We start from the raw sequence: 24,104 nt of genomic DNA, 5'->3' as shown, positions 1-24,104 counted from the left end.
ATAGTAATCCCTGCATATAATTTAGTTCATGAGATTACATTAAAACAAACAATAGAATTCATAGTAATCCTTGCATATAATTTAGTTCAGGAGATTACATTAAAACAAACAATAGGATTCATATAATCCAAATCCCACATATAAATTAAAGAAAGAACACTAGAAACATTCTCCGAAAACTACGTACTCATGATGCAGTAACACAGTTACCACCATGACCGCACGCATACAACAGACTACGTACTCCTGATGCAGTAACTCAGTTACCACCATGACCGCACGCATACAACAGACTACGTACTCACGATGCAGTAACTCAGTTACCACCAGGACCGCATGCATACAACAGACTACGTACTCACGATGCAGTAACTCAGTTACCACCATGACCGCACGCATACAACAGACTACGTATTCATGATGTAGTAACTCAGTTACCACTAGGACCACATGCATATAACAGACTACGTACTCATGATGCATTAACACAGTTACCACCATGACTGCACGCATGCAAACATACTAGAGCTCTACTGAATCGTAACCTGTCACCTCGGCCGAGGTTCAGCCTTACGATATTTTTGCACCCAGGTTACCACTGTAACCTACAGACTTTAGACCCTTACACCCTCGGAACAAGACATTTAAAGAAACCCCTCACAACTCACAATTGTCACACCATAACTTCAAATCACTCTTTCAACAATATAAATCATCAATTCACATTTCCGACAAGAGTAAATGCTCCAATATAATAATCCAAATAAAATCACAATTATTATACTTCACACAATGCCACACCGTCCATATATATATTCCACGTAAATATATATATATATATATATATATATATACATACGAAGTCATTCACGCAGGAATAACTACTAATACCAACTATAGTTCATAAATTATACTTCTCAAAAATCATTTTAGATCAAAACATTGTTTTAACTTACCCATGAACCGTTGTCGATCAAGTTCATATATTTTAAAACAAGTAATTTCATTTGATAGATACGATTTCTCATGCTAACAATTAAATCTATTAAAGTAAAACATAACTAATTATCAACCGAAACACCGTGAGATTTACTCACCTCCAAATCCTGCTGCGTCTTCACACAAACCAAGACAAGCACAAACCGTCCAAACTCCGCTCACACAATTTTGTCAATCACCTAATCACATCAAGGTCACACTCAATACAACACAAATCACACAATTCAGAAAACACAATTACACGACGATCCAACAGTCAGATCCTCATCCGAGACCATCCAACGTCTTCGGAACACTTCTACGATCAATAAATCAAAACTACAAGTCGATCAGACGGCCAAATCCTCACGGATCGAACATCGATCGAACCTAAAACCCTAAACTTTGAAAATTCATAACTTGCTCATACGATTTCCAAAAATTACAAACTATATATCGAAATGCTTGTATCAATGAGGAGATCGAAATCAAAAACAGAAACTGTCCCTGGGGTGGCCGGAACCTGCCGGAAACCACCACCACAGTGGCGGCCCCGCCGCCCACCCAAAGTCAAAATTAGACAAAACTTCCAACACAAAAGATCTTCATCTCAACTCCAATTGAAACTTTCATAACTAGCACAAAGTTTAAATCAAAGCTATTTGGCCTGAATTTACCTCGCAAGTTTTGAAAACCGATGAACCCTAGATTCCCAATCTTTCAAATTCGAGCTCCACAGGTTGAATCGTTGCAAGCCATTTTGTGGAGAGTATCTACGTCCTCTGGGATTCAAAAGCCCTCAAGAAACACCGGCTATGGTGGCCGGAATCGGAAGTTCCGCTCTGGGTTCGAAGCATCGCCGCCGCCAAACTTCCCGACCTTGTAGCGCCGTCTACGGTGCTTCCCACGACAAATCACCACCACAGACTTGTAGAGGGGACTGAGGAGAGCAGGATTCCCTTTGGAATGGAAGCAAAAGGTGGCCGAAGGAGGAAGAACGACGCTGGCGAATGTGAGGGGGCAAACCGACCGAAGAGAGAGAAAAAGTTTCCCTTTTTGGAAACTTATGATTTTTCTGATTTTTTTCCTATTTAACCAAAATGGAAACTTTTTCCAAAGACCATAACTTCCTCATACGAACTCCAATTTTCGCGTTTCACATGTCCACGAAATCGTATCGACGCGCTCTACGACTTTCATGAAGGAAGTTCCTGAAGAATCCAAACGTATAAAAAGTCAAACTTCGTAACTCCCCTAAAACGTGCACTTCGAATAATAATTCGTCCGAAAATAATTCCACTCCACCCTCGAACCACAAAATCGTACAAACGAACGCCTTATTAATCCCAGGAAACATTTAGGAATTAATAACAAATTTCCGAGGTCTTACACCTCGGGCAGAAGCCGGCGTTCGGCCTTGGATGATGGTGAGCAGGCTACCAGGGTGTGGCTCTGATGATGCAGGTCGGATCCGACCACTCAAAGCCTAATTGAAATTTGTTGGCAATCGGCAGGTAGGCCAAAATTTGAAGGAGGGAGTGGAAGTGAGCTGGATACTGGAGGTTGCGGTTCGTACCCTATGTCCAGAGCAAGGCAACAAGGGAGGCAACGCTCCATTTTTCTGGAGTGGTGGTGAGTTTCCGAATGCACCGCGCTGCTAGTGCCCTAATGTCGTCGGCGGCAAAGAATGTGCAAGGGCCATTTCGACGGAGTGGTGTCATGGGAATCGTACAGTGGTGTCAAACTCTGGAAAGTCACTGCTGGAGGGGCGTTCTAGTATCGGTCCCCGGTCTATGGTTGCGGCGGCGATACTTGTGCAATGGTCGAGTTGTGAGGTGGTGACCATGGCAGAGGGGACGATCGTCACCCCCAGGTTGGGTGCCCAGATCAATTGTTTGGCCCAGGCTAAGGTGGAAGCCCAAATCAGTGGGGGTGTTTTAGGGGTCCAAACAAATTTTGCAGCCCAATTGGGTGTCCAAAGTTTTTGAGCATGTTTGGATTTGGGCTTATTTGTGGACCCAATTTATGGGTTCTAGTTCTCTAGAGTTTCGTATTTGGGATCCGGGTGGCTTGATTCAAGTAGCTGCAGAGATGAAGAAGAAAAGGGGGCGTCCTCTTGGAGCCCGAAATAAAAATACACCAAAGACCAAGATTGAGTAATTTGTAAGTTGGTTTTTAGCCTGCTCTCTAAACTCTGCTAAGTTTTTGCACTAAATATTTGATCCTTCTGGCGCACCACAATTGTGTGCATTGGCAAAGGAAGACTCAAGTCAAAAGTATTTTTTGTAAGCCTAGTTTTAGATTTAGTCTTGGCAAGCTCTTTGAATAATTGAGCAAGATTTGTAATAGTGAATGGTACCGAGTGTCCATATGGACCGTTTATATGTGCCGTTCTGGCCGTTCAATACTTCAATCAATGGAATTCATTTGAACTAAAAAAAAAAAAATCAGAATGGTGGAAAACAAAAAAACTTAATTTAAAAATATTTTTTTCTACTCTTACATTTACATTCATTGGTGATTGAATATAATTTTCTTCGTCAATTACCAACCATATGAACATTATTGTTCACCACAATTGATTAACTAAAAGATATTTTTTTTTTTAAAACTGTCATTTAGGCTTTAATGCTGAAATTGCTCCCTTTAAATTGTCAACTTATCATGTGGTGCAAACTCGACCATGTAAATTGACAGTTTAGTCGGAAGTTAAAGGCTAAACTGACAAGTTCATCGTCATTTGTAGAAAATTGATCAATCCTCGGTGTTTACATTTGTGTTTGTTTGCCTCTTAAGAAAGTACTTCCAGTTGCTTTAGATGATCGAAGCTGCCTAGTATCTAAGCAGTATCAACTCCATGAGCAAATCACCTAGTTTAGGAAACTAGAGCAAATAGAAGCATAATCAAAAGCTTGGACTAAAGTTGTATTCAATATAGAGAAAAGGGAAGGACAACAAGAGGTCATAGATACAAAACAATCCTGTACAGTAGGATGAAGCTTAATTCGTTAACGTGATGCTTAGTCATTGGAATATCAACATTCCCCGGGTAAAACAAGGGAGATCAATATCCATGACCTTTGATCTACATATAAAACCATAAACAATGATAATTACACTTTTCTAGGATACTATTTTTAAAAAAAAGTAGGATCTCGGTATCTGTTGTAAATATCTTCGATATCAGCCGCCAGTTCTGCTGGTAAAGGCCTCTCGGTTGACAGAAAAGCATCAATGTCCTCCTTCAGTTGGTTAACAGAAGTTGCGCCAATGATAGAACTGGTGATGAATGGACGATCCCTTGCAAATCCAAGTGCAAGCTGAACTGGAGTCAGCCTGTGTTTTTTGGCAAGTTCGATGTACTTTATTGTTGCTTCCTGAATACAGAAATGAAGTAAGCAATCAACAAGCTGTAACGAAGATTATCCTCAGCAATCTCTATTCACAACTTGTAACTACTCATCAAGAAACAAAACAAACCAATTATTTCCACAACATCCAGGTTATGAGGTAAATTATGTAAAGCAAACTCCAGCATGATTTTTATAACAAGTACTTGTAAAGAATGTGCCTTCTTGTGGGTGGTAAAAAGTAAAACAAAAAAACACTACAGCCTTAAATTTGGTTAACTAGGCCTTAATCAATCATTTTATTATTGGTTTTCAATAAATTTAAAAACATGATAATATGTTTTGAATATATAATCAGTTAGAAAGTTTTTTCAAGTCAATAGTAAACAAGCTGCTTCCCAATGACAAATGGCACCAGTGCCATCAACAACAATCTGCTGTTCCGCAGCTCCATTACCAAATGTGACAGAATGATAATAAAGCCCTGCATCAAACATGTCGACAGTTTCTAGAGACTGTTAATAACTAATTATGCAAGATATGTCCTCCAGCTTATATGGCTTTAATTTGAATATTATCATGATTTACATCTCCAAGCATGTGTGAGTTTTTAACATACCCTGGCAATGGATTTGTTATATCTTTCCATGTAGCCTGGGAAGAGATTCAACCTCCCTTTTCTTGCAGCATCGGAATTGCTATCAATGTACTTTCCGGTCAGAGCTCCACCAGCAAGTGGAGAATAAGCTAGGAAGCCAATGTTGTGATGTTGTGGGAGGCAAACTTCAACAAGATCAACTGCCAAAAAAAAAAGGGATAAATTAAAATCTCCTTGAAGTTCAGAGACTGGCATAGAAACACTGGGAGGGAAAGCTAAGCACAGCATCATGACCATCTCTCTCAACACATAAAACAAAGGGCGAACTGCAGGTTGCATCCAGCAAATAGGTTAATGTGTTTGACATTAAAGGACATGATATTTAGAAAAATCTACAGAAAACAAAGTAATTAAACTCAAAAGATTCTAGCTGTACTCAGCAACGACCTGTAAATTTTCCGAGTACACCAGACAAGAAAAGTCAAAATCTTGTTGGAACTTCCTGGCTATGTATAATATCCTTGACAGAAATGGGTGATTAACACTCTTCATTATGTATATTACATTCATGGCAATCTCCATCATACAGAATGCAAAAGTTAAGCTTATATGTGAACTTATTCAAAATGTAATTTGCTATATCAGAGGGCAACGGTTCAGAATGCAAACGAAAATGAAGGCAAATGGGGATTCATGCCTGATAGACAACATGCAATGCTGCTTGACAGAACTTCGTGACATGAAATGAAGAGCAAGCATGACATAGCTCAGTCATGGGCTGGCCTTTGAGGGCTATAGTGAAATAAAAGCCACACCAAATTTGAGAAGAAACTTGCAAGTGTAATTAAATTTACCAAGAAAGGTTAGGTGTGTTAGGCCTTTTGATTTGCTTGGTGTGTCCATTTGGTCAGGGCTAGGCGTATTGTGGGAAAACTTGCTCGGTGTTTTGAAATTGTTAAAAAGATTCAGAGAATGCTTGGCATAACTAGGTTGCTTAGTTCAACTTGTAGCTGTCACAAAACTTGCTCCCCACTAGAAGAAACAGGTTAGATACACAGCCCAACCAAATTGCAATCCAAGGTCTAATAGAGGTTATAGATCAACCAGATAGTTCTTAGCAATCAAAAAAGTTAAGCATCCAATATAAAAGTGTATAGTTGCATGACTAAGAATCTAATTTCTAGGAAAACAAACTCAGAGAAGCGACAGATATTGGTTTATTATGAGAATAATGATTTAAAGAGACCGCTCAACCCTTTCAAAAAAGAGACCTCTCAACTGTAACCTAATTTCAACATATAAATAGGAAATGTTTGAATTTTCTACCTACAGAATCAGAATACGACTTACTTTCAAAATGAGTTCTAACAAGCAGACTGTAATTGTTTTGTATACTGACGATCTTTGGTAGTCCTTCAACTTTAGCAGTATTTACGAACTCCATCACTCCGTATGAAGTCTCATTGGAACACCAATATAACGTACCTATAAAATTTAAACAAATCTTACGTCAATGTGAGTTCAAGAATCATAAAGACGTCAAGAAGTTATAGGAAACATGTGATACTCCATTTATTTAGCAACAATAGTTACCAGAATTTACAGTTTCAAGGTTTAACCTCTTGGGCACACTCATATATCAACATATGTTTAATGTCAATTTGCAGCTATGACTTTGAACCATACTTAAAGAGAGAAGCTCAATACACTAAGATGATAATGCTTCTTTTCAATTTACATATTATAACAGGTCATGAAAGCTTACTTATTTCTATATAACTTCCGCATCAGGTGGAAGGTACTTTACAGTTATGCCGGAAAGTCAAAACTTTTAAGTTGGTTTGGATAGCTCATAGTTATCCAAATGGAACGCTTGGCCTCCATTTGGAAGGATCATAACAATTCTCACCAAATAGTGTAACATAGCGATCTGGCCTGGATTAAACACAATAGCTTAATTTTCGAAAACCACCACCGTAAACTAATTAAAATTCAGATTCCTTTTCTGGAATATGAAAAGAAAGTGTGTCAATGTATCATTTCAACATATCATGAGTCAATTTGGAAGCCTCTGTAAATGGTGTTGCTTTACTGCTTTCTTTGTTTTTACCATGTATAATCAAGGAGCTCCAATGCATTAATTTAAGATAATCTTTTCAGCTTTACTCTTGTGAATGTAATATACGAAAATGGACAAAGTTGTCCAATGATGTGTGAAATGCTCATATGAGTTCAGAAGACCAATTCTATTAGCATCTATCTGAAAACCAGAGAAGGTAAAAGGGAAAAAAATTATATATGAAAACCAGTCGTTCCCAGAAATCTCAACTTCCTATAGAAAATAGTAATGTCCAGTCATTCATACAAATGGTAGAGTAATCCCCAGCCATGCATATGAATGGTAAAGTAAAAAACAGTTCGACAGACATCTCCAATTCCAAATGATCGTTAGTCCTAATTTAACTTGCACCATATTTATTCACAAATACAAATTACATAGAATCAGAAATCAAGTGAGAGTGTACTCATACAAACTTGTAAACACTGCGAATTTTGGTCAGTGCACTCACCAATGAATTTGCAATAGATCAATGTAATCTGTGCCGAGTCTCTTAAGGCTTTTCTCTACACTCTCTCTAATATTTGCAGCATCCACCCTCAAGACCTTTGCATTGTCACGCAGATAACTAGACGTCTCTGAATACCCACATACTTTTGTTGCCAAAACAATCTAGACATATATACACAAAACAAAGTAACGAAAATCAGCGACTCCCATCAATAATCCGAAAACCATTGCTGGTTAAACTAATGAAGAAGCTCATTGATTACCTTCTCGCGGGGCTGAGACTTTAGCCAGCTGGCAATGTAGAGGTCAGTCAATCCCCGCGTCTCCTTCTTCATTGGAATCGGGTACTGCAACAAACAAACAATCAAATTTTATTCGAAACAGAAAATAAACAAAATAATTATGAGAATCAGGCTTTAACATTTAGAGTACTCACAGCTTCAGCAGTGTCCAAAATGTTGATCCCATTGTCGAAAGCGTAGCTGAGAATTTCGTGCGCTTCTTTCTCCGAGCTTTGCTCACCAAACGTCATTGTGCCAAGAGTGATTTCGCTAATTTCGAGGTCCGAGTCGCCGAGCTTCCGGTACTGCAACGCCGTCTTCTGGTCCTGCTTGGCAGTGATGGTGGTTGGTCTGAGAGAGCTCCGGAGGCTTCTTGCGGTGGTTCTGGTCTTTCGAGGCGAGTAAGGTGAGGTTAATGCGGCGGCGTGGTTGCAGAGGAAGGCGGTGGCGCACGAAGCCATGGCGAAGGGTCAGCTTGCTCCGTTTGCTCCCGGAATTTGACCGTTAACGAAGTCAAGGTTCTAGAGTGTGTGAGAGACTGTCAGGCTTAGTTTGGGATTGCTTCCTGAGCTGCTGCTTTTAGAATCAAAAGTGCTTTTGAGCCTAATCTAAGCTGTTTGGTAAAACTCCTGTTGGTCGGTCAACCGCTGTTACCTAGACTGATGACAGTGATAACTAGAAACAAGCAGATCTACCAAGCAATCGCGATTGGTATTCTGTAAAACCTAATTGGACTATCATACAATATGGAACTTCATTAATCACAATATAAGATCATCTAAGGAACAAGGATTAAGAATTACACAATGTGATGCAATCCGAATAACTTGCAAATAAGGAAAGTGTGATTATACTTTTTGCAGGTTGAGGAAACCTAATCCTATGTGGACTATAATTAGTTTACTAAGACATGAACTAAAGTATGCTTTGCAGAGGAGTTGAATCCATGATTCACAAGGAAATCTTTATGGGAAGCTTTAGGAATCATCAACTCCTATATAAAGCAAGGTCCCTGTTCTCACAATTCATCAAGCAATATTGTCTACCCCATTATAGACTGCTAAAGCATTGGAGAGAACAGAAGACTTGTGCTTTCGGCATTGTAATGGCTTCTACATCATCAGGTTAGTAATTCTTCATCGAATTATGGTTTGTGTTTCTTGAATGTGTATGATGTTTGTTTGTTTGTGTTATTCTAACAATTGATATCAGAGCCTATCATATGCTTTTTGAAACCGAACCTAAATTTAAGATTTATTTATTGGTGTTGGAAAACCTAAAGAAAGAAAAAAAAAAAAAAAAAAAAAAGGGTTTCTGATTCGTGAGTTTTTTAATTAGAAGCCCACTTAGCCCATTAGTTGTTGTATGTTGGAAAGTCAAAAATAACGGGGATAAAATTTTCTATCGTCTCTCTCGCTTCTCTTCTTCACGTCAAAACACAAAAGGGGAACTTTTCTGGGTTCCTTAATTTCTGGAGATAATTTTCGAATTGCTCCAAATTTTCAATACACATGATGCTTGATGACTTCTTTTGGGTGTATGTATTTTGAATATCAGTAATATGCAGGAACAATTTGCTAAAGGTACACAGCTCTTGAACTCTTCATCTCTGCTATGAGATTTTTGATTCTGGGATATTGTTTGCGCTTGTGATATATGGATAGTGAAAAGCATGTTATATTACATTCTTCTTGATTGATTAGATTCCATAATTGAATTGTTTGATTGCTTATATGGTATTGCGTTAGCAGTAGCTATTAGGATTGCAGGTTAGCTTCAATCTTGAAGAACAAATTTGTTTTTTTTTTTTTTTTTAGGAGCTGCGTTTCTGTAAAGAAAAGACTAAAGCAAGCACTCATATACAGATTGGTTAATCCAACTAAAGATATCTTAAAGTTCTCATCATGTTTGTTCACACAAACCAAATTTCTTCAATTTTTTTTTTCTTTTCCGCTGCAGAACTTTAATAAAAACAAAAGTTTTTTGTCTGTGTGAACAAACATTAAAGAGCCTCAATCTCGTTTTAGGAATTTCAGTAATATCTCTCACCATAGTGGTTATGTTGTTGGCATTCTTAACTCAAGGATTTAAGATTGAGATTCCAATTCTATTCTGAGCTACTGAATGTTCTTCCACAGAAGGTTTAAAATTTCATTAGTAAGGCGTAGAATTGGCACATTACAGAGATATTAAAACACATAAAGTGGGGTGTTTTCTTTTAGTCACAGCAAAGAAACATTCATAGAAATTAGTGTTTTAAGAATTCTGGTTGTGTGGTAAAGAAACTAAAGGCTTGTTGTATCTTCTTGCTCACATGTGTTGTGCAATAAGCAAACTGCAGAATGGGGTTAAAATTTAAAGAATGAACTCAAATGCTTGATAAAGAATGTTTCATGCATATTTAATACAGAATGTATGAATTTTACAGAGTGCTTATTAAGGTTATTTCTTTCTTTTTCAGTTATGAGTCAGATGACAAAAATTGAAACACTTACTGGTAGCAACTTTAAGAAGTGGAAAGCAGATGTAGAAATAGCTCTAGGACTTATGGACATTGACTTGCCACTTAGAGTTCCCGAACCACCAAAAATTAATGATACTAGCACCAGACTTGAAAAGGATAAAGCTGAAAAATGGGAGAGCAACAATAGGATGTGCATCAAGATTATGCAGAGGGCAATGACTGATACGGTAAGGGGAGGGATTCCTGTTTGTGAGAGAGCTGCAGATTTTTTAGCAGCCATAGAAGAAAAATTGAAGGAAAGTGATAAAGCTGAAATAACAAATCTCATGAATACCCTTTCGACTATGAAGTATGATGGTAATGGAAGTATTAGGGAGCACTGTTTGAAGATGATTGATATTGCAAGTAAGCTGAAAACTCTAGAAGTTCCTGTAGCAGATCCATGGCTAGTTTATTTAGCTCTTTCTTCTCTACCTCCTCAATTTAGTCAACTAGTCACAACCTACAACACTCAGAGAGATAAGTGGACAATTAATGAACTCATATCCATTTGTGTGCAAGAAGAGGATAGGATTAAGAAGGAAAAAGGCAAAGTTGTTTCCACAGTGAACTTGGTGACAAAAGGGCAGTCAAAGAACTATGGGGTTAAGAAGCCTACATTCAAATTTCTCTAAGGGTTCATCTTCTGCTGGGGATCTCACTTTTCTAAAGATAACAAAACTTCCAACTCAAATGTTTTCAAATGCTTTTTCTGTGACAAAGTCGGGCATCTAAAGAGGAACTATCACAAATACAGAAATTGGTTGACAAAAAAGGGTATGTTTTCTGTTTTCGTTTGCCTTGAGTCTAACTTAGTACATGCTCCTTCTAATTCTTGGTGCCTAGATAGTGGTTCCCCTATTCACATAGCTAATACCTTGCAGGGATTCATAAAAAGGAGAACACCAAATAAAGAAGAACAAAACTTGTTCGTAGGGAATGGAATGAAGGTTGCAGTAGAGGCCATAGGAGTTGTTAGGCTTTTGTTAGGATCTGGTTTTTTGTTAGAATTGGATAATGTTTTCTATGTACCTTCTATGAGAAGGAATTTAATTTCTTGTTCTCAACTTGTTGACAATGATTTCAGTTTTTTCGTTAATAAAATTGAGTGGAAATTATTTTATGATAATTCTGCTGTTGGCAATGCTTTTCGATTTAATGGCTTGTGGCAATTGGAATGTTCATATCGAAATGAGTCTTTTCTTGTTGAATCTGCTGGTGTCAAAAGAAATTTAATCAATGAAAAATCTTCTACTCTTTGGCATAAAAGATTAGGACATATTTCTAAAGAAAGAATGCAGAAATTAATCAAAGAAAACATTCTGCCTGTTTTGGATTTTTCTGATTATGATGTCTGTGTTGATTGCATTAAAGGAAAGCTAACAAACTTTAGAAAGAAAGGGTCAACTAGGAGTCTGCAACCTTTAGAGCTAATTCATACTGATATTTGCGGTCCATTCTCGACCCAAACCATATGTAGGAACCATTATTTTACCACCTTCATTGATGACTATTCTAGGTTTTGTTATTTGTACCTTATTTCAGAAAAATCACAAGCACTTGAAAAATTTAAGATTTTTAAAACGGAAGTTGAAAATCAGTTGGAAAGAACAATTAAGGTAGTGTGATCTGATAGGGGAGGTGAATACTACGGAAAATATGATGAAATAGGGCAACATAAAGGACCTTTTGCATTGTTTTTAGAGGAATGTGGAGTTGTAGCTCAATACGCAACACCGGGGACACCTGAGTAGAATGGGGTAGCTGAGAGGAAGAATAGGACATTGTTGAATATGGTTAGAAGCATGATGTGCACTACTGGACTTCCTAAATTTTTGTGGGGTGAGGCACTGAAGACGGCAAATTATATATGCAATAGGGTGCCTAGTAAAGCAGTAGATAAAACTCCCTTTGAACTTTGGATTGGTAGAAAACCTAGTTTGGCACACCTACACGTTTGGGGAAGCAAGGCTGAGGCTAGACCATATAATCCGCAGGAGAAAAAGCTAGATTCCAAGACTGTCAGTGGTTTCTTCATAGGTTTTCCAGAAAAATCTAAGGGTTTTAGGTTTTACTGTCCCAAATATCATCTGAGGATTATTGAAACAAGGAATGCTAAATTTATTGAAGAAACTCAGTTGCAAGAAAAGGAGGATTTAAGCGATTTTCTCATAGAACAAGAAGAAGCAGTAGCTAAAAGTTTATCTCAGCAACGTCAAAATTCAGAAACCTTCTTCTCACCTATGTCAGTTGTTCACCCTTCTATTAGTACACTTCCTGATGAAGAAAATTTGGAAAACCATGTTCCTGAGCCAATCATTCCCATTGAAAATCATCACAATCATGATCCGCAGATGCTAGATCAACTTGTAGTACAGGAACCTCAACCACAACCACAACCTATTCAACCATTAAGACAATCGCAGAGAGTAAGGAGGTCAGCAATCCCTGATGATTACATAGTTTACTTACAAGAAACAAATTTTGATTTAGGGGAAGAGAGCGATCCTGTCACCTACAAACAAGCTGTAGATAGTATTCAATCTAAACAATGGAAGAAAGCTATGGAGTCTGAGTTGCAATCTATGAGTGACAATGCAGTTTGGGAATTATCAGAGTTGCCTCCTAATGTCAATCCTATAGGTTGCAAGTGGGTGTTCAAAACAAAGAAAAATTCAGATGGGAGTGTAGAACGACATAAAGCTAGACTAGTGGCAAAGGGTTTTACACAGAGAGAAGGGGTAGATTACAATGAGACTTTTTCCCCTGTTTCAACAAAGGATTCTTTTCATATTATTATGGCTTTGGTTGCACACTATAACATGGAACTACACCAAATGGACGTAAAAACTGCTTTTTTGAATGGAGATTTGCATGAGGATATTTATATGACACAACCTGAGGGGTATATTGCTTCTGGGAATGAAAGGTTAGTCTGCAAACTTAAGAAATCTATCTACGGATTAAAACAAGCTTCGAGACAGTGGTATTTAAAATTTGATTCTGTGATGGTAAAGTTTGGTTTTGAAGAAAATCCTCTTGATGAATGTGTATACTTGAAAACTAGTGGGAGCAGATTTATTTTTCTGATTTTGTATGTAGATGATATTCTTCTTGCCAGCAGTGACTTAAATTTGCTTAATGAAACTAAGTCTTTTCTGTCTAGAAACTTCGATATGAAAGATTTAGGAGATGCATCTTATGTTCTGGGTATAGAGATTGTCAGGGATAGAACTCGAGGTCTTTTGGGATTATCTCAAAGGAATTATGTAGAAAAAGTGTTGAAGAGGTTTAAGATGGAAAAATGTGCTCCTGGTGAGGCTCCTATGACAAAAGTAGATATGTTGTATAAAGATCAATGCCCTAGAAACAGCTTAGAGCAAGAAGCAATGAAGGATAAGCCTTATGCTTCATTGGTAGGCAGCCTCATGTATGCGCAGGTCTGCACTAGACCTGACATAGCCTACTCAGTTGGAATACTTGGAAGATTTCAAACTAATCCTGGACATGCACATTGGGTTGCTGGGAAAAAGGTCTTGAGATATTTGCAGAAAACCAAGGATTATATGCTAGTGTATAAGAAGATAGATGGTCAAGAACTTGCTGTGTTTGGTTTCTCTGATGCAGATTTTGTGGGAAAGCAAAAGGTTCAACAACAAAGAAAATCAACTTCTGGTTTTATTTTTATGTTGGCTGGTGGCGCTATTTCTTGGAAGAGTGTGAAACAGACTAGTATCACTACATCTACCATGTATGCTGAATTTGTTGCCTTATATGAGGCAGCAATTCATGGTGTGTGGCTTAGAAATTTTATTAGAGGCATGAAAGTTATAGATACCATACACAGACCCTTGCCAATATATTGTGATAACAGTGCTGCAGTGTTCTTTTCGAAGAACAATAAGAGATCTTCAAAATCTAAATTTGTGGATCCAAAATATCTATTGGTAAGAGAGAAAGTAAAGCTTGATGAAATTTGTGTAGAGCATGTGTCTTCTGAGGATATGTTAGCTGATCCATTCACTAAACCATTAGCTGTTGCAGTTTTTAAAGAACATGTTAAGAATATGGGTTTAGTTGAGTCTTTAGATGTTGTTTGAATCAGTGGGAGCTTATAATTTGTTTTAGAAGCTCAGGTTTGATGTAATTTTCATTAAAGAACATCTTTGTATTTTCTTATTCATTTGGATGAGGAACTATCAGTTATATTTTTATTATGGCAGCTTGAATTCGGTGTTTGTATTACTGCAGTAAATTATGAAATATATGTATATATGTGCCTGTATTTGGAAATTTGATTTTATGCAGGATAAGAAGACTAAGAGCAGCTGCTTATGATCCATACTAAGCTGTCATTTTGGTTTTGGACAGTGAGCAGAGGATCTGGATTCTTTTTTAGATTTTGCAGGCTTCAATTTGAAGCATTTATAGCTCTGAAACTTTTCAGAAGCTAAAGGAGGACCATGTATGAGGTATAAAGTATAAATCACAATGCAGATGCTTCATATGTTAATTTTCCTCTTCTGTTGGGGACTTGCATAATTATAGTTCTGTTCTTGTGATCATAGAGTGCTATCATTGTCAGATTTCATTGTTAGTTTTCTATGATTCATTTACAGTAACTATTTTTGTGAAAGTCTTGAAATTAGGTTCTGCAGTATTGTGTAATAACAAGTGATCACTAAGGAGTTCTTGTAAATCTGGTTTTGTTGGTTAATGAAGCTAGTATGAAAGTCCAAGTGGGAGAATGTAAAACCTAATTGGACTATCATACAATATGGAACTTCATTAATCACAATATAAGATCATCTAAGGAACAAGGATTAAGGATTACACAATGTGATGCAATCCGGATAACTTGCAAATAAGGAAAGTGTGATTATACTCTTTGCAAACCTAATCCTATGTGGACTATAATTAGTTTACTAAGACATGAACTAAAGTATGCTTTGCAGAGGAGTTGAATCCATGATTCACAAGGAAATCTTTATGGGAAGGTTTAGGAATCATCAACTCCTATATAAAGCAAGGTCCCTGTTCTCACAATTCATTAAGCAATATTGTCTACCCCATTATAGACTGCTAAAGCATTGGAGAGAACAGAAGACTTGTGCTTTCGGCATTGTAATGGCTTCTACATCATCAGGTTAGTAATTCTTCATCGAATTATGGTTTGTGTTTCTTGAATGTGTATGATGTTTGTTTGTTTGTGTTATTCTAACATATTCGCCTCGGCGCAGTGTACGTGGTGGAGGGCCGGGGTTCGAGTTTCCGTCAGGGTGGCACGGTTTTATAGGAACTTTCTGTTCTGGGATCATCTTATCTTATATGTACTTAGTCCCCGTCCCAGTATTGGCCGTGACCGCTTCCAACTTTGCTAACGAGGATCCGCTGACTTTGAGAAAGCCATGCGTAATTGCATATCGGAGAAGCGGCAATTCCTAGCTTAAGGGGAAGCAATCCAAAACAACACGGAGCTTTTAATGAAATATATTCAACTACCAATTTTGTCCTCATTCTTTCTAAAAATTACGTTGAACCCAACAACTCTATTTTTACTCTTTATGGCAGATTTGCAGATACATTGGTCTTTGTCGTCAATCCCTAATCCTCATCGGAACAAATGGGGAGAGAGGGCCTCTACTTCTCTTCCTCTCTCTGAGAAGTATCATCATCGTTCTCATCAGAAACACGACGAGAGGAGCTCTATTTGTGATTGTCTTCTCCTTCTTGTTACAAAGCCTTGATTTTGCATTACACAAACTAAGTAGCAAATCTGAGAGAATAACCTCAGTTTATTCATGAATGCATATCGGCTATATAGCCTACAAAAGACATAACTTAAAGATAAGAAGAATAGCCCACGTTATCAACTGAATGTGGTAAATATGCAAGGAAATAGCCAACAACAAGCTATACTACCCTAACATTTAGGTAGGTTATTAACAGAAAAACAAAAAACTAACAGAATGTCCTAAAAACCTAACGTTCCCACCCTTACTAACTGCACTAAGCAATTAGTTTATGACAGGTTCTTCACACACTCCCAACAAACCTCTCAGTTTTTGAAATAGTTCAAGCTTGAGTGGCTTGGTCATTATGTCTACTATTTGATCCTTCGTCCCACAATGCACCATATCTACAATTCCTTTTTTCGTCAAGTCCCTCAAGAAGTGAAATCGCACGTCTATGTGCTTGCTGCGACCGTGTAAAACTGGATTCTTAAACAATATGATTGCTGAGCTGTTGTCACAAAACACAGTTGTACAGTCCTTTTGCGAACAATTGAACATCTTTAGGATTCTCTGTACCCAAACAGCTTGACATGCACACCCCGCTACAGCTACGAACTCAGCTTCGGTTGTAGACAGCGCAACAATGGGTTGTTTTCTTGAGGACCAAGAAACAACACCAGAGCTCATCATAAACACATAACCGGAGGTGCTTTTACTCTCCTCAAGGTCTCTGACGTAGTCACTATCAGTATACGCCACCAAGTCATCAACCCCTCCCTTTCTATAAAAGATTCCAAAGTCCGTAGTTCCCCTTAAATACCTCAAGACCCTTTTTGTAGCTTCGAGATGAAGTAGAGTTGGCCGCGACATAAATCTGCTGATTAAGTTCACCACAAACATTAAATCTGGACGTGTGGCTATTAGGTACATCAAGCACCCCACAATCTGCTTGAAGTGGGTTGAATCAACTTTGACACCATCTTCATCTCTAACCATCTTGAAGCCTGAAACAATGGGGTTGTGCACAACATTACTACCCTCCATTCCGAACCTCTTAAGCACATCAAGAGCATACTTCTTTTGACAAATAAAGATCCCATCATCCTTCTGCAGAACTTCAATACCGAGAAAATATCTCATCTTCCCCAAATCACTCATATCAAATTCACTCTTCATTGACCTCTTAAACTCATCAATCATCACATCATCATCTCTAGTAAATATTAAGTCATCGACATATAAACTAACAATCAAGATGTTACCTTCTTTATTAGTCTTAGTGAAGAGTGTTTGCTCGCTGTGTCCCCTCTTGAAGCCTTCCTTTAGAAAGTATGATTCAATACGACAAAACCAAGCTCTAGGAGCTTGCTTTAGACTGTTCAGTGCTTTCTTAAATTTGTAAACTTTGTGAGGCTCATCCTTTAGCACATATCCCTCCCTCTAGCTGCTCGACATATACTTCCTCACTCAACTCCCCATGAAGGACAGCTGATTTTACGTCAAGCTGATGAATGCTCCATCCCTTTCTTGCTGCAAATGCAATAACCAACCTCACTGTATCTAGTCTAGCTACCGGTACAAATACTTCCGAGTAGTCTACTCCATATTCTTGTGCATACCCTTTCGCTACCAACCGTGCCTTATGTTTGTCAGTTTCTCCCAACTCATTCATCTTGGTCTTGTACACCTATTTAACCCCTATTGCTTTAGATCCTGCAGGTAGGTCAGTTAGTGTCCACGTTTCATTTCTTTCAATAGACTTCATTTCTAACTCCATAGCCTCTCTCCACTTGCTATCCTTCATAACTTCTTTGAAATGAATCGGATCCGTGCTAGCGAATAAAGCTAGATTAGCTTCATCTCCAGACAAGCCTTCTCTGCTTTCATAATCTTGCATCCAAACAGGTGGCCTTCGATTTCTTGCTTCTACTGAACTTGAAGAATCTTCACCATTCATTGAGTTCCTTGAACTAGAACCAATTCCTTCTGAGTCATTGTTTTCTGCATCACAATTCTCATTGCCTTCCGACCCACTTATACTGTCTACTTCTGCATCTTCTTTTGTATCTCCCCATTCTAAGTCCATCGAAATCTGCTCTTCGTAGCTCTTATCCCAGTTCCAGATTTTTTCTTCTTCGAAAACTACATCTCAACTGACAACAACCTTCTTTGCTACTGGATTATAAATTCGGTAACCCTTTGACTCTTCACTAACTCTAAGCAAGACACAAGCAACACTCTTATCATCTAACTTTGTCCTCTTAACATCAGGCACTTGTACGTAAGCAATGCAGCCAAAAACTCTAAAATATTCAACTGAAGGTTTACCTCCACTCCATGCCTCTTCCGGGGTCTTGTTTTGCATTGCAATTGTAGGGCTTCGATTAAGAATGCGCATGGTCCAATTTGCAGCTTCTGGCCAAAATGTCTTAGGGACTTTCTTCTCTGACAGCATACTACGTACCATGTTCATGATGATCCGATTTTTTCTTTCCGCCACTCTGTTTTGCTGCGGAGTGTAAGCCGCGGTCAACTGTCTCTTAATACCATGATCTTTGCAGAAATTGTTGAACTCGGTTGAAGTGAATTTACCCCCATGGTCAGTGCGTAAGCACCTAATATATTCTCCTGTTTCCTTCTCCACACTACTCTTAAAAACTTTGAAAATACTCAATGCATCTGATTTTTCTACGAGAAAGTAAATCTAAGTTCTTCTGCTATAATCATCGATGAAGGTAATGATGTACCATTTATGACTATTGGAAGTCAAAGTGATAGGCCCGCAGATGTCAGAGTAAATTAGTTGAAGTTTCTGTGAGGCTTTCCAAGTGCTTTTCTTCATAAATGACTCTCAATGTTGCTTGGCCATTACGCAATCTTTGCACACATTTGTTGAAGCTTGTAACCTCGGCAAACCATGAACCATCTGCTTCTCTTGTAGAGTTCTAATACCTTTTTGGCTCAAGTGTCCATAACGATGATGCCACAAGTGTGAGAGATCTTTTGTGGCAGCGTTGCAACAGGAAGGTCTTGTGGAATTTGGTTGAGTCATTGCAAGCAACACAAACATCCGATTAGCAGTCATCTCTGTTTGAATGATGAGGCCCTTTTGAGGATGGTAAATCCTACACAAATCATTCTGAATGAGAATAGCTAGCCCCTTCTCCTGCAACTACCCTATGCTTAGCAGATTGTTCTTCAAGTCTGGTACAAAAAATCACTTCAGTTATGACATGACTCATCCCATTCACCTTCAATCTCACATTTCCTTTCCCCATCACCAACATCCTTGTATCATTCCCAAGTTTCACTCTCTGCCGAATATCTTCCTTGAGCTCACAAAACATGGTTTTGTCACCGCACATGTGGTTACTGCACCCTGAATCTAGGAACCACACATCCTCCTCCAAACACCTTTCATCTCAACATAGGACATGAGAAGCATCTCTTCTTCTTCTCCAAGCTCTGCATAGTTTACTTCTTTGTCCCAAGCTGGACATTCCTATTGAAAATGTCCAAGCTTGTGACTTTATAACATTCCACAGTCGATTTGTTGAGCCAGGTTCTGCCTCTTCCTCTGCCCCCTGCCTCTGAATGAGCCATGTCCACGTCCTCGACCACCTTCAAAAGTCACCTTCAAGGCATGTTCTTCTCCAGCTATTCTTCAAAACTTCTACTTATGCAAGATTAGAGAGCTTTGCAGCTCATCAACAGAGAGTGTATCGATGTCCTTTGACTCCTCTATAGAACAAACGATATAGTTGAACTTCTCTGTTAATGAGCGAAGTATCTTCTCCACAATCTTCACATCCTGCATTGTGATGCGGGAAGCGTGAACACAATAGTAAGAAGCTCCGTTAAGCGTCGAAAACCATATGAGATGAGCTAGAATCCACTAGCAATTACGGGCACAGGCGTAAGAAATATAGATAAACTTCTCTAATATTTGGTTTTTTATTGATAACTTGAATATACCAAATGATGCGGGAAGCATGAACACGATAGTAAGAAGCTCCGTCAAACGTCGAAAGCCATATGAGATTAGCTAGAATCCACTAGTAATTACGGGCACAGCCGTAAGAAACATAGAGAAACTTCTCTAATATTTGGTTTTTTATTGATAACTTGAATGAAAATTACAATCTAAGAGGTGCCTTATATAGGGCACATAGCATAAACCTAATACAACTAGAAAACATAAAGAACAATTTATTATAGACCAAAACTAGGAAACTTAATTAAACCTGATTAAATAAAAATTGGAAATAAAATCCTCTATACTAAAGAATATTACTTTTAGAATCCCAATCAAAATTTTGCTCGAAAATCCCGATATATCCAAAAGAGTAATTTATGATTAATTCCATCATTAAGAAGCCTATTTGAATACCAATTTCCAATATTCAAATCATTTTTCTTAATGTGAATACGCTTCTTTCTTTTCGAGATTTTTTGTTGAAATTGGTTAAAATCTCGTCCTACATCACATTATTCTCCGTGAACTCTCATTTTGTTTGCCACCATCATCACCCTTGAGAAATACTTTGTTACTGCTTCTCCTGACTTCATCTCTGGGGTTTCGAATTCCCTTCTGAGAGCTTGAAGGTGTGACCGCTTGACTCTTGCACTTCCCTCGAATTTCTTTTGCATTGAATCCCATATTTGCTTGGAAGTGTCTTTCTAAAGAATTGTTTCTAGAATAGTGTGGTCTATAGCTTGAAAGAGATAGTTTTTCACCTTGAGATCTTTAAGCTTCAACTATTCCAATTTCTTTCATTGTGTTTCTGTGCCTTCTGCTTCGTTCTCCGGCTCAACATATCCTATCTCTATAAGAGCCCAATACTCATTTGATCTGAGGAAGTTCTCCATTAACATAGCCCAATGGTCGTAATGACCATCGAACTTGGGTATGGAGGGTTGAACAAAGCTGCCTCCCTCAGTTCCCATCTCTCAATCACTCTTCTCACATGCTTCTCTCCTTCTCTCTCTTTAGGGAATTGCGGTTCCTTTCTATTCCTGATCAGGCCTTGTGAGGAGGCTCTAATAACAGATTGTTACAAAGCCTAGATTTTACAAAACACAAATTAAGTAGCAAATCTGAGAGAATAACCTCAGTTTATTCATGAATGCATATTGGCTATATAACCTACAAAAGACCTAACTTAAAGATAAGAAGAATAGCCCACGTTATCAACTAAACGTGGTAAATGTGCAAGGAAAGAGTCAACAACAAACTACACTACCCTAACATTTAGGTAGGTTATTAACAGAAAAAAAAAAAAAAAAACCAACAGAACATCCTAAAAACCTGACACTTCTTCCCTCTCTACGATCATTGAACTGTTCAAAAAATCAATATCCTCATCAAAAACTTGGTAGAGCAGCATCGTCCCCCAATTCTAAAAGGTAAAACCTCTTACCAACTCTTTTACAGAAATATTTGGCCTGATTTTAGATTTTATTTTTTCTGGGTTGCTGGGTTTACTCTGTACATACCTCCACTATTATGGAGGATTTGTTATGTCATCAAACATATGTGACACCCTCTTTGGGGGACCCACAAGCCATGGTGGGACCCAACCACAACATGCATTCCATAGCACGACATCCAACTTACCCCGTGGTGGTTGGAGGTGGCCAAGACCTCGCTGGGAAGCAACCTTGCCAACTTGCCTTCACAACATGTTTTGAATACTACAAATGGGATTCTTTGTCCCACATTGAAGAAAATGTAAATGAGAGGGGTTCCCTTACCTATAAAAGGGACCCCTCCTCCCACTTAAACATCTTCCCATTACACACTTTGTTATCCCTTTGAGCCGCAAAGCCCAAACCCATATAGTGCAACACTTCAAGTGGACGTAGTTTCCCGCTAAGGCAGGAGATGAACCACTATACTTCTTGTGTGTGTGTGTGTCTCTCTCTCTCTCTCTCTTTAACGTTAATTAGACCCTACGATCACTTACATTAACATACTTTTTGAGCTTTTTTTGTCTTCTGTTAATGCAAAAAGTATTTTATGCCTTTCAATAGTTCATCTTTCACATGGGCCAATGAAGGACCACTCTTTTATTGCAAGAATTGTTTATCACATGTACTGTCCATGAGAATTACATGAGAAAGAAAGGGGGACTCTGGGGTGGAGAAAAGTACCTAACACGGAGACTTCCCTGAATTGCATATTGCAGAACGTTATTTGTGCAGAACGTTATGGATCGAAATTAACATCTGAGGAGCTCCTGGAGTTTGATGCGCTGACAGATGACTATGAAGTCAGCTGGCATGTGAAGCATCTTACAAGTTTATTGAGTCCGACAAACGATGAATTGAAATCAAGGGCAGTTCAAGTGAAGAACCAGAGGCGAGCGTACCTAAATAAGTTGATATTTGATGGGCAGTATTTCTCGGAGGATTCAATGAGGGAGGGAGAGCCCTACTTGCATCATGAATATGTGGGGGAAGTTTCAGGTTCCGAGTTGTAGGATCATGGTAGGACCTGGGGAGCGGTGGTAAGATACTTTGTTGAGGAGGTCAGAGGAAGCGATTTTGGTAGCAAAGATTAGAGGGGAGCAACAGAGATTGGGTGTTGCTGAGAGTGATTGGGTTGGCGGTGACAGAATCCAAGAAGTAGAGGAACAAGAGGAGGAGGAGGAAGAGGAAGAAAAAGAAGAGGAGGAGGAGGAAGAATCTAACAAGGCTAATGGGGGCACACAATCATCAGAGGTAATCTTGTCAAACTTACACTTGAAAATTTGCAAAGCTTTTTTAACTTCGTCTAGATTTCCTTTATCAGTATTTGTGCTAACTGCCACACACTAGATAAAAATTATAAAAGATGAAAACCATATGGTTACTGTCTAAACTCTGATTGAATTTTAGAGCTTTTTCTTTACTTTTTCCACGGTGAGATAACTGTACTATGGGAATGGAAGTAAGTGCATGATTACATTTATGTTTATAAAAGAAAAGTAGATGGTGATGGGAATCTATGGCTAATGTTCTCCAAGTTTTAAGTTCCTTTTACTCTGCTTTTCTTTTTGTTCACCCGTCTTGGCAAACTATCTATTGCCTTGGTTTGCCACCTGTAAATATGATTCATATGAGTCATGAGTGACTCATGACACTAAATACACTTACGTTAATGACCGCCATTTGTCCTCTGGTTCACATATCCTTTCAATGAAACTAAGTTGAATGGTATAGAAAGGAGAAGTAACCTATGCGCTCTACTCACGAAACTTTAAAATTAGTCTCTCAATGAATTTTGTCAAAATGCTGAGTTATGTTGTGTTCTTTGTTTCTTGTATGATTTAAATACTCCTATGATTTAGAAATATTGCCCGTTGTTTCTGACATTTGTAATTTTTCCTTTTCTGTCAATAGATGCTGGTGGATCCTCCTTATGTGGCTAGTACTGGTGCTGAAACTGCAGACCATACAGATGCACCTAATGATGCTCAAGCAACCACATCAGGGTAGAGTGAGCAAGCAACTGTATTTGCAAAAAAGTTGCAAGATCTGATGGACCAGTTCACCTACATCATGAATGAGAAATTTTTGTTAGGAGAAGATCACAAGTACTTAGATTACTCAAAGATAGACAAAGACGAGACATTGGATGATCACTAGTAGAGAGAAGCCATCCATGACGTTGAAGAGAAGTACTTTGATGACATTATTGACTCTAGTGCGGACTCATATTAGATTTTGAGGGCACTAAAAGTCCGTCGGCCCCACTGTTTGAGCCCAAAAGTAATTTTGGCAAGATCCTTTAGTGGATTTAGCACAGCGGGCCGATACCTGCGGCCCAAAAATAAGCCTACTTAGGTTTGGGTTACAGCATCGCCCATTCCATAATCCATAAGGAAAACGAAACTTTATTGGAGTCAAGTAGCAGAGATTGAATAGGAAACTTCAATCAATAATCATTCTATAGCAAGGAACAGTCGAAACCCTAGTTATAAATACTAGGTTTCAAGGACGAAAGAAAGACCTCTCTCAAATCAATCAATCCCAGCCATTACAAAGCCTCCCCGGAGCAAACCTTCAACCTCGTTGAAACCCGGTGACCGCGCACCAGTCCTAGTATC

The 24,104-nt window shown here is 38.4% G+C and overlaps 1 protein-coding gene and 2 pseudogenes across 2 annotated transcripts; 2 read left to right on the top strand and 1 right to left on the bottom strand.

Annotated features, from left to right (window-relative positions):
* Positions 1 to 3,896: 3,896 nt before the first annotated feature.
* LOC112198481 lies at positions 3,897 to 8,785 on the bottom strand (annotated as a pseudogene).
* Positions 8,786 to 9,231: 446 nt separating this feature from the next.
* Positions 9,232 to 14,751, top strand: LOC112198744. Of its 2 annotated transcripts, none has more exons than XM_024339862.2 (2): positions 9,232 to 9,359; positions 10,238 to 10,941. In XM_024339862.2, the coding sequence occupies exons 1-2, from the start codon at positions 9,338 to 9,340 to the stop codon at positions 10,912 to 10,914; spliced, it is 699 nt and encodes a 232-aa protein (XP_024195630.2). In that variant the 5' UTR covers positions 9,232 to 9,337; the 3' UTR covers positions 10,915 to 10,941. The 2 variants fall into 2 exon arrangements, 1 of the variants encoding a protein (XP_024195630.2); XR_005809859.1 differs by lacking the exon at positions 10,238 to 10,941 and adding an exon at positions 14,651 to 14,751 and having other exon boundaries at positions 9,260 to 9,359.
* A 6,153-nt stretch (positions 14,752 to 20,904) lies between these two features.
* Positions 20,905 to 23,899, top strand: LOC112198743 (annotated as a pseudogene).
* Positions 23,900 to 24,104: the final 205 nt, after the last annotated feature.

Source organism: Rosa chinensis, chromosome 4 (assembly GCF_002994745.2).
Source record: "Rosa chinensis cultivar Old Blush chromosome 4, RchiOBHm-V2, whole genome shotgun sequence".
Taxonomy (NCBI): Eukaryota; Viridiplantae; Streptophyta; class Magnoliopsida; order Rosales; family Rosaceae; genus Rosa; species Rosa chinensis.
The sequence above is the reverse complement of the archived record's forward strand: the minus strand, read 5'-3'. Positions and strand labels throughout refer to the sequence as shown.